This window comes from Equus przewalskii, chromosome 17 (genome assembly GCF_037783145.1).
Source record: "Equus przewalskii isolate Varuska chromosome 17, EquPr2, whole genome shotgun sequence".
Lineage (NCBI taxonomy): Eukaryota > Metazoa > Chordata > Mammalia > Perissodactyla > Equidae > Equus > Equus przewalskii.
Window position 1 is genome coordinate 66,307,197 of NC_091847.1, and position 17,626 is coordinate 66,324,822.

The 17,626-nt window shown below is 40.0% G+C and overlaps 1 protein-coding gene across 15 annotated transcripts in view; it reads left to right on the forward strand.

The window, feature by feature from the left end:
• INPP1 (inositol polyphosphate-1-phosphatase) overlaps positions 1 to 17,626 on the forward strand; it is a 30,512-nt gene that overhangs the window by 9,571 nt on the left and 3,315 nt on the right. For 3 of the 15 annotated variants that reach the window (XM_008516523.2, XM_008516522.2, XM_070581660.1), the window contains exons 2-5: positions 8,706 to 8,778; positions 10,789 to 11,056; positions 13,334 to 13,394; positions 15,766 to 15,966. In XM_008516523.2, coding sequence (XP_008514745.2) covers positions 10,853 to 11,056; positions 13,334 to 13,394; positions 15,766 to 15,966 — 466 coding nt within the window. In that variant the 5' untranslated portion in view covers positions 8,706 to 8,778; positions 10,789 to 10,852. Of the gene's footprint in view, positions 1 to 4,565; positions 5,027 to 6,200; positions 6,343 to 8,705; positions 8,779 to 10,788; positions 11,057 to 13,333; positions 13,395 to 15,749; positions 15,967 to 17,626 lie in introns of those variants that run through there. The other 12 variants (XM_070581667.1, XM_070581665.1, XM_070581668.1 and 9 more) reach the window with 7 other exon arrangements.

Genomic DNA, 17,626 nt, shown 5'->3' on the forward strand with positions numbered 1-17,626 from the left:
GGGCATAAAACATGTCAATTATGTATAAAAGCAAATTAACAAAAGAGTATTAAACATCTATGAAATAATTCATTAGGATGAATTGCTACATGGAAAGTGACAGTTTCCTTTCCTTTCCTTCTCTCTTCATTCCTTTTCCTTTTTTTTGAGGGGTGGACGGGGGTTGCTTGGTTGCTTGTTTCTATTTTTAATCAACTAAATATTTAAAATCTCCTAAATTAATGTAAATATTTGCCGACTTTATCAATAGATGCTTTTTTTTTTTTGAGGAAGATTAGCCCTGAGCTAACATCTGCTGCCAATCCTCCTCTTTTTGCTGAGGAAGACTGGCCCTGAGCTAACATCCATGCCCATCTTCCTCTACTTTATATGTGGGACGCCTGCCACAGCATGGCTTGCCCAGCGGTGCATAGGTCTGTACCCAGGATCCTAACCAGCAAACCCCCGGCGGCTGAAGCAGAATGTGCAAACTTAACCGCTACACTGCTGGCCAGCCCCTCAGTGGATACTTAAATTTCTTCTTTTCTTTCCTGAGTGATCATGGTAGGTTTCCCTCAGTGCTAATGAGAGTTAGGATTAGTAGCAAAGGAGTTAAATTCAAGTGACCAAAGGAAACTGTTGTTTTAATATTGCTAAGGAAACTCTAATTGAGTTAAATCGATGCCATAATTTTTCATTAGCAGTAGCTTTTTATCCAGGATCTGATCTTCCAAGTTCTAGAAAACCCCCCTAGTTAATTCTTGGGAATTTGCGAGAATCATGTATAATCGCAGTTTGATCTGGGAATAATGAAAGGTCTGTTTTAAAAATATGGTTGATTGTAAACTTCATGAATAGCAAAGAATGGGGGAAATAGAAATAAATAATCAGATCAAGAAGACAAATATTAACCAGCTTAGACATTTTTCTATGGTTGCAAGATCAGTAAGAATGCAAGAGCATTTGGTATATTTACATACTGGTGTGGCTTTAAGGGCCATTTATATCTTTTTAGCACTTTGACCTTTTCAAGTAGAAGGTCCTATAAATATTCTTTTATCAGTTTGTGTTCCTTTAAAGGCAAGTGTTACTTTCAGTATTCTGTATTGCTGTATTCAACATTTGTAAATATCAGTCAAAAATAAACATTTGCCTCTACAAAGTGGAAGTAGAGTGATAAGAGATATGCTGCTAAACCCAGTCTGCCAAAATGATACATAATATGATCTATGACCTTTGCTTTCTTATTATAATATTCAGAGAATATATTTTAGATCATGTAATTTGTTATTGCAGAAATAAATAACCACCTTCTGAAAACCTCTGTAAAGAACACATTTTCTGTTATAATCCTAAAATTTGCATAATGAATAATCCCTGACAGATTAATTTTGTTACAAGAAAATCCTTTTAAACATGTTTATCTCTAATGGAATGAAAATCAGTAAGTGAACTTACAGAACTCCCACTGTGTGTCATGAGGAGATGGAAAAAAGGTCTATCCTGCTCTCAAGGAACTTACAGCTTATTAGAGAGAGAATTGCCGTGCCCTAAGAGCTGGCTTGGGTTGGGGGTTTAGGCCCTCCTTCTAATGTTCATTAACCCCTCCCCCCACACCCAAATCTCTGTATATAAACATACAATCTGCGTATTAAAAACCAGTGGGATTTCTGTGCAGACTCACCTTTTATGAAGCTAGGGTGAGGTAGACTGATCAGCTTAGAAATGGCATGTATGTCAACACTATTTGAAGGTTAGGAAGGAGGAGGGAGAAATGTTAAGGTTAAATAGATGGATTTACATATCCCACATTTAAGGTCTTTTCTTATAAAACCAAATTAAACTTACTATTTTTGGTTATTTAATCAACTAGGTTAATCTTGTCAAGATAATTCACCTCTAGATGACAGAGTATAATTTCAGATTCTGAACATTTCCCTGGTGGTCTAGTAGCTAGGATTCAGATTCTGATTTGGTGCTCAAAAGATGTAGTTCAGGTGCTGGCCCAGTGGTGCAGTGGTTAAGTTTGCATGTTCTGCTTCAGCGGCCCAGGGTTCGCCGGTTCGGATCCCGGGTGTGGACATGGCACTGCTCAGAAAGCCATGCTGTGGCAGGTGTCCCACATATAAAACAGAGGAAGATGGGTGCGGATGTTATCTCAGGGCCAGTCTTCCTCAGCAAAAAGAGGTTTGGCAACAGATGTTAGTTCAGGGCTGATCTTCCTCAAAAAAAAATGTAGTTCAGTGCTAGCCATCCAGATACCGCTCTGGTTTGTTTTTGTAAATGAATACACAGTATATGTAGATTTTTTATGTAAATAAATATGGGCCTATGTGCCTAACGGCACCTGGGTAATGCTCATAATATCCAAGTACAATAAACAATCTGACAAGGATGAATTCTGTATTTACAAAACTAAAAGGAAATTCGTCAGCCAACATTATTGAACACCTCTGAAGTATGCATACAAGTCATAAGAAACCACACACGTTTAAATCTCCTGCCAGACAGAGCATAGATAAACCAACCAATGGACAATGTGTTGGAGAGCTGGGATGGAGATTTGGCCTGCTCTGTTCTCCCACGGCCTGGGGAGGAGCCAACTGTTGAACTGACTCTCTTCTACAAAGACACACAGACACACACATACCTTTTAAAAAACTTTTTTTTTTAATTAGAAATACATACAGAAAAGTATGCAAGTCCTAAGTGTATAGCTTGATGAATTTACACAAAGTCAACCCGCCCATGTAACTACCACTCAGATGCAGAACACTGCCAGTGCCTGAAAGCCCCCTGCATACCCACCCCCCATCAAGAACCACCATTGTGACTTCTAACGCCATAAGTTAGTTTTGCCTGTTTTTTAACCTCAAATAAATTAAATTGCACAGCATTTAATTTTTGTGTCTGACTTCTTTCGCTCAACAGTATGTTTTTGTGAGATGCATCCACGTTGGTGCCTACAGCAGTAATTCATTCATTCTCACTGCTGTATAGTATTTTCTTATGTGACTATGTCACAGTTTGTTCCCTTTTATTATTGATGGTCATTTGGGTTATTTCTAGTGTTAGGTTATTGCAAATTATGCTGCTCCTGAATATTCTTGTACATGTCTTTTAATGTATACATGCTTGAGTTTCTGTTGGGTATGTGTCTACAAGGAAAATTGCTGGATCATAAGTTGTGCTCATATTCAACAAATTACAAATAGTTTTCCAACATGGTTGTACCAATTTCATTCACACCAGCAGTGTATTAGTCTCATTGCTCCATATCCTCACCACACTTGAAATGTTCACTCTTTGATTTTAGCTATTCCAGTGGGTATGCAGTGGTATCCTGTTGTGATTTTTAGTTGCATTTTCCTGGTTACTAATGAGGTAGAGTCTCTTTCCATATATTTATTGGCCATTTGAAAAAATCCCTTTCGTGAAGTATCTGTTCAAGTTTCTTGCCGTGGAACTAATTCTGAGAAAGTGAGTAGACACGTTAGGCATGGAAAGCAGGAGGAAGGGCATGTCAACCAGATGGAACAGCATGTGCAAATTAATGGTCTACCCAGAGCACGGGAGTAAATGGACACATAGTGGGAAATCAGCTAGTAAAATGTTAAACTTCATCAGAGCCTATGAAGTGATGACAGCAATATCACACAGATCAAAGTAAAATAACCCAAAAACGTACAGGCGGTCCCATACTGCACTACTTAATGGATTCTGAGAAATTTTTGACAGTCAAATATCTGAAAGTTGAACAAGGCTTATACACTGGAAGGACATTTTCATTTCCCGTGAGCTAAAAGATAGTATTCGTAAATCCCTGGTAATGCTTGTGGTGGTTTCCCTCCGGCTTAGGTAGCCAAGTGGGCAGGTGAGCATCTCAGACGGATATCAGGGGAGGCTACTGTTAGCAAGCTGCACCTCAGCCATCCCTGGCTGCTCCAGAAGTTGAGCAAATTGAACCCCCCGACATACTTTCTGTGGGCTCACTTAGGTTCCTCTGGCCCTTCTGCCCGGGCAGCCTCCGTTCTTTAAACTACTCCTTAAAGCACCCCTAAGTTGGGAGCAAAAAAGAAGGGGAAGGAGGTCTGAGTTTCCCCTACGAGAGCAGTGTGAGCTAAATAGAGCCTTGGCCAGCCCCTCAGCATGTGCCCACCTAGAGGGACTCCTGAACAGCTCCACTCCCTTGAGAAGTCACCACAAACACCTTCCTGTAAAACACCCAGGTATTTCATAGAAGTCTGACCTTGACCCACAACAGCAATAGCTGTCAGGCAGGGCCGCCACACAATAACAATAGCTTCAAACTGCCAATCCTTAGAGGATGAGTGAAAGATTGAATTCAGGATATGAATGGAGGGAGTGGGGTGGAGTCATTGTGTAACGGGCAAAAATGTGCGCTCTGTGGAAGTAGTGGACTATCTGCAGGAAGGAAGGGAACCTCAACGGAAGGGCTTTGACCCAGTTGCCTATTCATTAAAGAGCAGTTCTGTTTTGCTGAAGGCCCTTATCTGTGTCGTCACACTTCTGTCACTATGAACAACAAAAGGGCATGGCCAGCTTCTGGTACAACCAGGCTCTTCACACAAGAATAGACACCCTGGGCAGTAGAATGTCCACAAAATATCCTGACAAAATACCCTCCTTGGCAGAATAGTGACCCTCCCAAGCCCATCCATAAATGGTCTACCACGAAGCCAGAGTAGTCTTCCAGCCTCCAGGAGCCAAAATTTCCACCCAGATGCCCAGAAACTGAAGCAGTCAGAACTGGCCTGCATAAAGGAACTTTATTCGGGGTCATTCAGAGAATTACAAGTAGTTCCCAGCCTCTTGGGTTTAATGGACTGGTAAATTTTCAAAAAAGACTTCAGTGACCCATATAAAGTTGCCACCCTCATTTTCTCAAGTAAGAACATGTGACTGTGGTTTCTGTGAAGCTGTTTTTAATGGTCATAGCTGTCATTTGTTATCTGCTATACGCAAGGCTCCATACCGGGTACTTTTCCAGAAATATCTCATTTGATCGTCACCGTGTTCCTGCAAGGTAAGTATTATCTTCATATTACACATGAGAGGGGAGGCTCAGAGAGGGTAAGTAAATTACCTGATGCCACACAGCTAGTTAATGGCAGAGCCTGGTTTTGAACCCAGGTCTATCTGATTCCAAAACCTGTGTCTTTCCCACTACACTGTTCATTACATCTGAAATACGTGTGAATTATTTGGATATGATTTTGAGACTTCTGGTGTTCATTCTGATGAGATAATAGAATGGTCAGAAATTAAAATTGACCTCTGTCTTTGTAGAGAGATTTGGGCTTCCAGGGAAAGTCTTAAGAGCGTTTTTTTTTTTTTTTTCTGACCTACCTCAATTTATTCAGTCTTTCTTTAGCTGGATATGAATATCCCCCAAAGCTAATGAGACTATTTCTATCTGACATTGTGGTACAATCTCATGTTAAAATACAGTATCCATTTGGTCTGAGATGGTGAGGACTGTAACTTCTTCAAACCTGTTCTGCTCAAATGTAACTCGAAATAGATTGTCACAAAGCAAGGCTTATGAGAGGTTATTTCAGTGCTCACTGCATCATCAATGGTTTGGCTGTTAAAGGGACCACAGAAATGAGGAAGAGAACCCTACCCCATTTTTACTATTTGGTGAGAAAATAAAAGACAAAGAAATAGGTCGTGTTGGCATTTGCTAAGATTATCAAGGTCTCTCTTGCCGGAGAAGCATTGTGAGCTGAATTGTATCCCCCCAAAATTTGTACATGGAAGCCCTAACCCCCAGCCCCTCATAATGTGACTGTATTTGGAAATAGGCCCTTTAAAGAAGTTATTAAGGTTAACTGAGGTTACATGGGCTGGGCGGACCCAATCCAACCTGAGTGGTGTCTTAAGAAGAGGAGGGAGAGACTGGGGATGCGCAGGCAGAGGAGAGGCCGTGTGAGGACACGAGAGAAGGCAGGCGTCTGTGAGCCAAGGAGAGGGGCTTTAGGAGAAACCAAGCCTGCCGATGCCTTGGTCTTGGACTTCCAACCTCCAGAACTGTGAGAAAATAAACTTCTTTTATTCAAGCCACGCAGTCTGTGGTTTTTGTTATGGCAGCCCTAGCACACTAATACAAGAGGAATTAGATACTTGGCATGAGCTATGCCCCCTGCACCACTGCTGTGAGAGCCAGTTAAGAGAGACGTCAGCAGAACATGATGGGTGAGCTTTTACCATCCAGCAGAGATGGTTTATGGTGAGACTGAGGACCAACCAGGGGAACGGTTTTTCTGAGAGTAGAAGGGAAGTCAGGTGTCAATTCAATAGTGATTTATAATAGTCAAACTAGCAACAGCTTCCAGCTAGGTATGTACTTCTCTACTTTTTGCTATATGATATACCTCATAATAATAATATGCTTATAATTATTAATCCAATAATTACTCATTTCTTCCCTTATTAACAGCTAACAACTTAGGAGACAATTTTATTGGCTAGAGTACTGGCTGACAGTGTGGGCTTCTGCCAGCATGCCTGGGCTTGAATCTTGTCCCAGCCACTTCCTAGCTGTGTGATTTGTGGCAAATTACTTAACCTACTGTGCCTCAGTTTCTTTATCTGTAAAATGGAGATAATAGTACCTTCTTCATAGGGTTGTGTGAGAATTAAATGAGTTAATATATATAAAGTGCTTAGAAGGATATGTGGCATACAGTAAGCACCTAATAAATGTTAGCTATTACTATTTAACTTGGGCCTATCTCTGCACATGGATAACTGACGGCAGAACCATTGCACCTGCATGGTTCCACCAAGATAATCTGCCACCAGGTGCCAGCCCCCCCGAAATTGCCAGCATAGTGTTAAAGAAGAATAAGCAGCCTGAAGAACAGGAGCTATTAAATCTCAGTGTTTAGCATCACCAGGAAGCTGACTAAAATACAGATTCCTGGGCCCTGTCCCAGAGCTTCTGATCCACTAAGTTGGGGTGGAGCCCAGGAATCTGTCTTCTGAGTAGCCATCTTCGGTAATTCTGATACGGGTGGTTCTCGGAATGCACATTAAGAAAACTAATCAAAAGGAATTTCTTCTATATTCAAGGCTATGATAAATGCATAACTTACCAATTGGGAGTTTATAATAATTTTCATTTAAAGTATTTAAAATGTTTAAATAAAGCTGACTTAAGTCAATAATGAGTTTGCAAACTTTTTTAAATTCTAAAAATCATCTGAGAGGCCTGCCCCGTGGCCGAGTGGTTAAGTCCACACGCTCCGCTTCAGTGGCCCAGGGTTTCGCTGGTTTAGATCCTGGGCGCAGATATGACACCGCTGGTCAAGCCATGCTGAGGCGGCGTCCCACATACAGAACCATAGGTAGCCACAGCTAGAACGCACAACTATGTCCTGGGGGACTTTGGGGAGAAGTGGGGGGGGAAAAATTGGCAACAGATGTTAGCTCAGGTGCCAATCTTATTAAAAAAAAATCATCTGAAGGATAATTTCCCCAAGTGTTAAGAGCTATTGATAACACTGAAGAAATGCTGCATTGGAGGTAGCCCTCAGTTTCCCTGTAGACAATTTATCTCAAGTTGAGTCACTCAAGGTCAGGATGCATTGGCCCGTCCTCCCCTCAGGGTTGTGACCTGCTTGAGTGAACTGAGTTGAGGACAGAGAGAGAGATGGAAGCAGCTTACAGAGCAGCACAGAGAATGGTGGTTTGACTCATTTGGAGGAAATGGTCCATTCAGTCAGAAAGTAGCAGGCTAGCCATGCAAATTAATTCGAAAGTCTTACATGTAGATGAGATAGCTGTGAGAGAGATGTTTTTAGGGAGCTGGGACCCTGGAGATAGGTAAATAGCTAAAGAAGAGCTGGGTTCTATAGGATGGCTGGAGAAAGCTTAGTCCCAAACTGAAACTGGGCATTCAACCCGGAGCTTGACAAAGAACAATAGTGTTCCCTAGGGTCAGAATGAAGAATGATTAAGGTTGCACTCTGAGATCACTTTGGACCTGGAAAACCTGATTACTGTGTTACAACAAATTCCTAAAGTCTAAACACCTGTTAATTACAGGACTGTGGTTTATAGCTGGTATTTCTTTCCTAGTGGTCAAGGTGCTGTACTCAAGTGAGGTGAGAATGGTCATTATTGAGGAAGTAAGTCAGGTCCAAAGGGCAGAAACTCCAGATTCCTGGGGCAGCTGTGTGGAAACCGATCAGGGCTGGGGCGGTGAGCTTCCCCTGTGAGGGAAGAGCTGGGGCTGGTTCCGGAGCTTGGAGCCTAGGTGAGCAGCTCACCTGAGCGTTCTGATGGCATCATAGGGAGAGTTCCTGCGTTAACCAACAGGGTAGTGGTCCAGTGTTTATTTTAGGAAAAAAATTTAATTGGTTTTAACAAGGTTGAGTGAAAAATGACAACTCTGATATTGTTTACCTAGAAAGCTTTCAATTTGGACTCCTTAAAATCTTCATGCTACTTTTAAGATAAAAAGCTATTTAGCTACTGTTGGTTCATTGATTCTTTTCCCTTCACTTACAACCCCAGAGCGTTTACTAAGAAATCAAAATTATGGTTATTGAATTTATACTTTTGGGCCTTGTGTATTCTACTAAGATACACATGCATCTGTGTATGTATATATTATATGTAACTTATAGCATACAGTTGCCATAAATTATTTCTAAGTCAATGTGCCTCAGTTTTATTAATATAATTGTTTTCTTTAGTGTTTAGGTTCAGGTCAACCAAAGTGAATCTTTGAACGTATTCATTCCCAAAAAAAAAAAAAAAGGCATTTAGGTAAGCACTTGTTTTTATTTAGTCTTTAACTCTGTACTCTCTACCACCTGGCGGCTTTTTGTGTTATTACCATAGTAACACTGTTTGGTCAGTTGTCTCCAGGAATTGAGGAAATTCTTGTCCTTCATGCCTAATTATTGCGAGTTAATTTAATATGTCATTTCCCATTATAAAAGCAGTATATATTTATTGTAGAATATTTGAAAATTATAGAAAAGCATAATGAAAAAATCTATCCACAATTTCAGTACACAGTGATAAATACTGTTAAACATCTGTTTACCGTTAAAACATGACCTACTAGTCTTTCAATCTCTCTCTCTATGTATATATAGAGTGTATATGTGCATATAAACACAAATTGGTAACATACTATCATACTATATATATATATATGGTCATAGGTCGTTTTTTACCTTATCATTACAGCAAGAACATATTTCCGTTTTATTAAATATTCTTTGCAAACATTTTAATGACCACATAGTAGTCTATCTTATATCTTACCAATGTTTAAAATTATTTTCAACTTTTTGCTACTGTAAATATTAATCCTTCTTGTGCAGAAATGTTTTAACTGAACTCAGCCTTGCTTAACACAAATTAAGGTAAGATTGGAGTTACTGGCTAAAAGGTAGTGACAATACTAGGTATCTTGATATATTTTTCTCAAATTGCCCTCCGGAAACACGCTTGTTTGCATGCCCACTAGCAGAGTAATTTCCCACAGCTTCATACAGAGCACTTTCATCACAGCTTCTCCAAGAATGAATGTTAACTTTAAAAACAGCTCTGTCTATCTAATAGTGAAGGAGGATGTCTCATTGTTTTGATTCACTTTCCTTTTATTACTATTGAGGTTGGACTTTTTTTCTCATGGTGGTTGACTCATCTTAAAAAGACAGCAGTTTTTCAGCAACTTTGTTTAAGACAAACCTTCGATGACAATTCACAAGTAACTCCATTGCATTGACATCTTCACAGTTGTACTAATTCTCAGCCTCCTAGAGTCCATGAAGGCAACTTTTTAAAAAAGAAATAAACTGTTGATTATAATAACAAAGAGCATGGGCTTCTGTGTAAGACCCATTTTGAGCCCTGCCGTTTAGTCTTGTGTAACTCAAGAAGTTACCTAACCTCTAAGCTTCGGTTTCCTTGACTGTAAAACAGGACTGATAATCCTCTCAATAATTCTCAAAATAATAAGATAGAAATTATTGAACCTTTCAATAAAATGCAGCTACTATGAAAAAATGAGAAATCTTTCTCTCCTAATTGCAAAACAGATGCAATAGGTATACCGAGGTAGGATTGCATAACATTCTTAGAGCCAGAACGTTTCAAATCCCAACAAGTTGCATGTCTTACTTCACTTGATTGTTTACACTTGGTAGAAGAGCAGCACAGAGAGTGGGACTTTTTTCTAATAGAGGGGGAAAAAAGGTGGCTGGGAGCTTGCTTGGGCTGCTAGCCCAAGAGTGGCCTCAGAGTCTTGCGGGACACAACAGCGCTTGCTAGTGTGGTACTTAGTACTTCAGAAAGTACTAAGGACCAGGACTGAGAAGATAAATCCTCTCCCACTTCTCCCTTCTTCCCCCATAGGGTGAAAGAAAGAGCAGTACTTCAACACTGCCGCTAAGCCTTTGTGGTCATTCTAAGGCCGTTGTTAGGAATTCCGCTTTCCTTTTAACATGATGCTTGTGTGTCCTACCTGCCTGTCTAGGGATTTATAAATAAAATGCACATTCTCATTCAAAGACTTCCTTTCACTGAGAATTCAACTCTTTGCATAATGGATTTTTGAGACTATAAATTTTTTAAGATTTAAAAAGATAAGTTTCAAATTTTCGATGACACTAGTCTTCCAGCCCAAGGATGTGACTGCGATGTGTGTTAGCTGTTGAGCTGTGCTGACCAGGTTGACTGCCAGATGAGTTGTCAGCAGTGCTGCGGGCATCCTGACATCACTCTCTGAACTGCTTTCTCTTTCACATTCTTGTACTTTCCCAGGTGACGGCCCAGAGGGTGGGTGCCAATTCTCCCAGCAGCTGCAACTGAAAAGCAGGGTTCAGAAATGTCAGCTATCCTCCGGGAGCTGCTCTGTGTCTCGGAGAAAGCTGCCAACATCGCCCGGGCGTGCAGGCAGCAGGAAGCCCTCTTCCAGCTGCTGATAGAAGAAAAGAAAGAGGGAGAGAAGAACAAGAAGTTTGCAGTTGATTTCAAGACTCTGGCTGATGTGCTGGTACAGGAAGTTATAAAACAGAATATGGAGAACAAGGTAAGAAAGGTCACAGCCAAGGTAATTGCAAAATGTTCGTCCTCTGTGGTTTTTGTCCCCTGATAGAATAGCAAGCCTTTTCCTTCCTTTCTTCCTTCAGAATATGAGCACCTTGGATCCAAATAAACACCTTGGGGTTTCCCCTCCTTGTTTTGACTGCAAGCTTACTAAATGTTCATTGCAGAAAAATTTTAAAAATACAGAAAAGCAAATAAAAAATCACAGTTTTAACAGCTAGAGAGAAACTGTTTGGTATGGAATTTTTCATTTATTAGTGAGTTTCTTTTTAGTAAAGAATACATGTTCTCTGGAAAATAAGCAAACATAAGAATCCTCTTAATCCCAACACTAGAGAAAAGCACAGCTATGTTTTGCTAAATATTGTTAGAACGTTTTCCTTCTATGTGTGTGTGTGGCACATTTAATTTATTTCAACAGAAATGAGAACATACTGTTTTATAACTTTTTTTTTCTTTTTGACGTAGTCATTTAGCTAGTGGTTGCCTCTGTTTCGGGCTCATACAGTCCTGGAGACTTAAAGTCCTCCTTTATTTTCTAGTAGAAAAACATTGTTTATAATAAACAATGATTGTGATTCTAGGTTTTTCTTAAGCTGACTGAGGAAAAGAAACTGTCTTCACAAGGAGTAATCACAAACACTAGCACTAGCAGGCATTTGTAAGTGCTTACTGCGTGCCAGGCACTGTTCTAAGGGTATTAAATATATTAATTTAGTTAACTTTATGATAATTCTAGGAGGTAAGAACCATTGTTCTAATGTAATGGATGAGAAAAGGGAGGCGCAGAGAGGTTAAGTAACTTGCCCAAGGTCACACAACAAGTGAGTAACAGGGCCAGTTTTTGAACATAGGCCGACTGGCTCCAGAGTCTGTGCTCTTTGCAATACGATATTGCCTTTTACAGGATCTAATAATTACATATTTTTTTAGATTTGGAAGGATAGAACTTTATGACAGAAAGCACTACAAAATATTGGAATAGTTTCCATGACATTCTCAAATATTGGGAATCATTTAAGTGAATTCTTGACCACAGGTAGGAAGAGAGAATAAATGACCCCTTGAAATCTCTACAAACTATGCTTTTTCATGCCCTATAATATCTGGCTCCAATAAACTAAATGAAACAAGTTTATTTTTGTTACTGATCAAGAAAATTGGATGCAAGGGATGGTTGAGCAACTGGATTAGAAATGTATCAACATTAATTTTTATGGGCTAATATTTGCCCCAAAGCATTATCACAAGTTCAGGCAATTGTTCATTCATGAGGTATATGCCAGACTGATGAACAAATAAGTGATATTAATTTTTGGCTATATAAAATGTCTTGGTTTCATGCCCATGATGTCCTGTAGCCTCAGTAACAGGCCTTTGAGCCGGCTTGGGAGACGTAGCTTCAGCCCCCAATGAGTAGGCTCATTGCAGCCCCTGTTGATTTGCACTGTTCTTCATAAGAGGAAAAAATAACACGTGTTTGTGGGCACTGTTTGAGCTATTGGCCATCTGCAGTTGACTAAGTTCAAAAATTTGAAACGCTTCCTTGCTTTGGTTCCCTGAGAACATCACATATATCATAATTTAGCACATATTTTGAGAAAAATTATCTTTACTACAGAGTGGATCAGAAGCAAAATGTATCTGAAAGCTTCCTGGTCATATGGAGATGAGAGAAGATTCTTAGCTCCGTTTTTTCTATCAATCAATTATCTCCCTTCTTTTTTTGCTGTATTACCTTCCTAGTCCGAAGGCTTGTGATCCCTCCAACAGGTGCAGGAAACACACCTGATGATGAAAACAAAATCTAATCTTATCCTCTAATCCTTTCTGTCCAGTCCCAAGTAATAATTTAGGTACGTGGTCAATAATAGTAACTCATATTAGCTACTAGGGTGCTATTTAAGAGCAACAGTTAAAATATCTCCTTTAGAAACATTCTAGTTCTGTGGCCCTTGAGGAGGCTGAAGTTTCTAGAATTGTTTCTGCAAACTCAACAGGACATGAGGAAACTAGACTTCTACTACAATTTGGGCTTTCTAGAGGGGGCAAAGGAGCAGAAAATATTAAAAAACTAGTGAACTAAGCTGACTTCACTTTTCATACTTGGATTGATTTCTGGAATCGTGAATTTCTAAATTTCAGATCTAATTGTGCAATTTAATTTGAAATGTGAAAGGGAAATCTGTTCATAACTGAACATGTTTGTGGGTTTTTATGGTGGTGGTTTTTGTTTTTTGTCATACTCTGAATCATTCAGTTTCCAGGCTTAGGAAAAAAAATTTTTGGAGAAGAATCCAATGAGTTTACTACTGATTTGGGTAAGTATAAGAATCTTAATGTATTTTTATAAATTAATTATCATATGATATTCTAACTTTCAACTTGTACCATGAAATAAATGGATGTTTGGAAGCTTTTCATCTAAATAAAATAATGTGCTATTTGAATGTTAAGCTTCATTCAGTGCCTCATAATATCATGCCATTTAATTTAGAGAGATGTGGTATCTTAGAATTATTTAGCAAGTTCACATGTATTATTTTAGATATAAATCTTTAGCATTTAAATAATATATGACTTAACCTTTGGGAAAGTTGCATGGCTTTGTGAGAATCTAATGGAAGTTACAGATGCCCCCAGAAAGATGCACATTTCACAGTTGTGCAGACAATTTCAGGTCCAAGGTTTAAACCCATTCGTGGACGCCCTGGGGAGCCTAAGGCCTTGGCTGAGAATGCACAGGGGGCCTTGTCCCTGAAATGCTGTGTGTTCCTGAGTAAATCACCTCACCACTCCTCTGGTCTCAGAACCTCTGTAAAGGGAGTTGGACTAACTAAAAGGTTCTTTTTAGTACCAAGTTTTAAGCCTGATTTAATAAGTTTCCTGTTGGCCAGATTCTCCTTTGATGGACCTCCATGTTGCCTTGTGGTAGAGAGAAAAATGTTAAAATCTGATTCTTTTCAGAAAAATAAATTATTTTTAGTTTGGGTTTTTTTGGTTTGTTTAATGGTAGAAGATTAAAACAGTGAACTTTAAACACTGATCAAGTGACAAATAGTTAAACATCTGGAGGTACATGTACAAAGGAAAAGACTAATTTCTGGATTAACTCGGGAAAATTTTTCATCTCCTCCATGAGCTCTGTATTAAGATGCAATTAGTTCTATGACACTGAGTAGGAAGGAGAGAAATCTCACCTGTGATTAACTCATAAGAAATCCTATCCTTAAAATCCTATGTTTGACCACTTCATGAAGTTATTTTATTTCATCTCTCTAGAATTATAGGGGCAAAAAGGCATTCCACATCCATCTTCCTGAGAACTGAAGGAGAGAGTGGGGTCAGCATGTTGGAGGGGCAGAGACACGTGGACAAGAGAAGGGGAGGGACTGGTGGATGAGGTGGGCGCAGGCAGGAACAGATCGAGGGAATGTGTGGGAAGGAGTTTGGATTTTCATCTGTGTTGGGAATTCACTGGAGAACTTGAAGCAAAGGAGTGATGGGATACGATTTGCTGCTTTGCATGATCCCATGACTTTCGCTGAGCCCAGGGTGGGTGCTTCATCGGTGGCAGTGATGAGCATCATTATCCCCAACTTTAACAGTCTAATTTATTGGAATTTAACTAAACTTAATTGAATGTTTCTGCTGATTGAGTCCTCATTGTAATAGATTTATACTGTGCTTCCCAAACCTTAATGATGTGTGAATCACCTGGGGATCTTGTGAAAACTCGGCAGGTCTGGGAGGGGGCCTGCAGGCCTGGCTTTCTAACAAGCTCTCGGGTGGTGCAGATGCCACTGGTCCTTGGGATGCCTAGGAGCGCCAGGAGTACTTCTCTATAGACTTCAAAAGCCCCAAAGTGCCATGTTTTCTTAATTTTTAAACGTTTATATATTCTCCATTGCTGTCACTTTTTGTTGCTATTCATTTGCCTATTTTAGCCAGCCTCTTTCCTCACTTTTTTGGGGAGCAGGAAACCAGATTAGCCAAGGGTCTAAGAAGCATATTTAAAGTGATGGGAAAGCACCTGGACTTGGCAATTTGTGGTTTCATTTGGAGAAGCAGCTTTGCCTACACCCTGACTTCTAGTGGGTTCCAAAGAGGAGAGCTATTTCTATGTATGCCATTTAGAGTCAAACAGTTTCGCCACATTTAAAGATTAAGTATACTTCATCTTATATTGCTTTACTGAGCATAAACGATTCGTAGTTAAAAGCAGATCATAGAGGGAGGTAGAAGTACTTCCTGTGCTGATAAGACCTCTCTTTTCAATAACATATTCAAACACAAACAGGGTGACCTATGTATACTAAAAGGCAAAAAAAAGGATTAATTATCAAGGACTCAGGATTCAGGGGTTCCTAACTGGTCCATGAGGCCCCTTAAACTGGATACAAAATTGTGTGCACGTGCCCATGTAGACATTTGTCTGGGGAGAAGGTCCTTTGATACCTGGACTCCATCCCTCACTATTCACATTAGGTGCCTGAGTGACCACTGGGCAGCTGTGACTTTCTGAAGCCCCCCGGGTGCTGCTGGCAGTCAGCCAGGTTAGGACCCCGTGCTCTGGGTACATTGCTCTCACCTAATCTAAATGCACAGCTTCTGCTCCTCGCACCCCTCTGCGGTCCTTCTCTCCCCCGAAACTCTTGAAATGTAATGGCTTTTAGTTTGTCTTTACTCTAGGGGAAAAGATTATCTTGAGACTGTGTCCAACAGAGAAAGAAACAGTAGAGCTTCTTAGCAAAGTCCTTAATGGTAATAAGTTGGCTTCTGAAGCATTAGCCAAGGTGGTTCACCAGGATGTCACCTTTACTGACCCAACTCTGGATTCAGTGGAGATCAACATTCCACAGGACATTTTGGGAATTTGGGTGGATCCCATAGGTAAGTAGAGGAGAGTGTTTACTTTTGTTCATTTTTTGTTATTAGTGATCCTTATTTGGGGTGGGATGGGGGGTTGGAAAAATAAAAATTGAGAGTGTAGTTTAACTCTCCCAGAAGTTTCTAAAATTTTCAAGTTTTACAATGACAAATGAAGAGTTGAAGTGTATGTGTTATGATGTGTGTTACAGATTTATGTGTACACACACACCCGTACAGGCACATATATGAAGCTGAATTAACTCATCTTTGAAAGACTTCAGGGGCCAGACTGGCAAATGTGTGAGAGGAATGAATTGATCGCAGCTATAACTAATTGATCACGCTTGCCATTTAAAGAACACTCAGCTCCAGCAGATTGTTGCCATATGGGAGTACAGTCCAGATCTTCAATCTTTAAAGAGAAACCCAAATCCAGGTTTTTAAGTGAAATCACCCAATTTTTAACCACTGTCTACTAATTCAATTAAACAATTAAAATCACTATACAGGTCAGAATACAGCTGAATGTGACTCATTATCAGTCAGTTTGTGAGCCCTTTGTAAACCTTACGCATTTTTGGGGGGGTCATGATTGTGGTAGAACCATAATCTATAGCTCATTGTTTTAAAGGGTAGACCTATTTCAATGATGCTGTTAATACAATGCCCTAGATGTTAATTTTCAGAAAGCTCTTTTTTTCTTTCCCACTTGCCTGACATACTCCACCCAACACAACTGGGACCATTCATTATGCTGAGCAGGCAAACCCCTCCCACCCTCCCCATCCTACAAGCACATTAATACAACATTATAGAAATGCCTTTAATCATCAGAGAATTATAGAATATTCAGCCAATGGATTGTATATGCAAATTAAGAATCTTTGCCCAAATCTTTTATCACTTAAGGGTAAATCAGCATCAGTTAAGGTTTCTGAGGGAAAGGAACTGCCTGTTTCTTGGTCCTATCCTGAACTGATTCTGTTAGCCACCTCTCTGGATCTTTTGCCCAGCACATCCTTAACTGGGAGTTAACTCTAGTTAACATCCAACTAGCTGTTGGCAGTCTCAGCTGCTGGCAGGTACATCTCTTAAGCAGAAACGTAGCTCCTTGACTTCTTTTTCATAAGAGAACCATCTGTTTCTTCCTTTTGTGCCACCATCATTGTCTCTTTCCTCCTTCCAATTTGAGGGACCAAAAAAAGGTAATTCCACCTAGGACAGATTCCTGGAAGAAGGCTTTCCCATCCACGTTGGACTTGTCCTCTGATTAGTAAGATCTCGAAAGAATCCCGTTACTTATCCTGAGACATTAGCTTTTAAATGCTTTTTGACATGTGATGGATATTTGAGTGTTTATTACATGTAAGGTGTTATGCTAGATGCCACAGGAACTATAGACATGTGCTCTTCCTTCAAGAGTTCCCATAGAGTTGGGAAAATGAAACACAAGCAGCTTAACAGTGAAGTGCAAGAGGTTAAATAACAATTCAGTACAAGTGTCATGCAAAGGTAAAACTTGATTGGTCACCATCTTTGTTCAGGATACTATAACAAAATACCACAGACTAGGTAGCTTATAGCCAGCCCTGGTGGTCTGGTGGTTAAGATTCAGTGCTCCCACTGCCTTGGCCCAGATTCATTTCCATTTCAGGCATCCACATCACCTATCTGTTGGTTG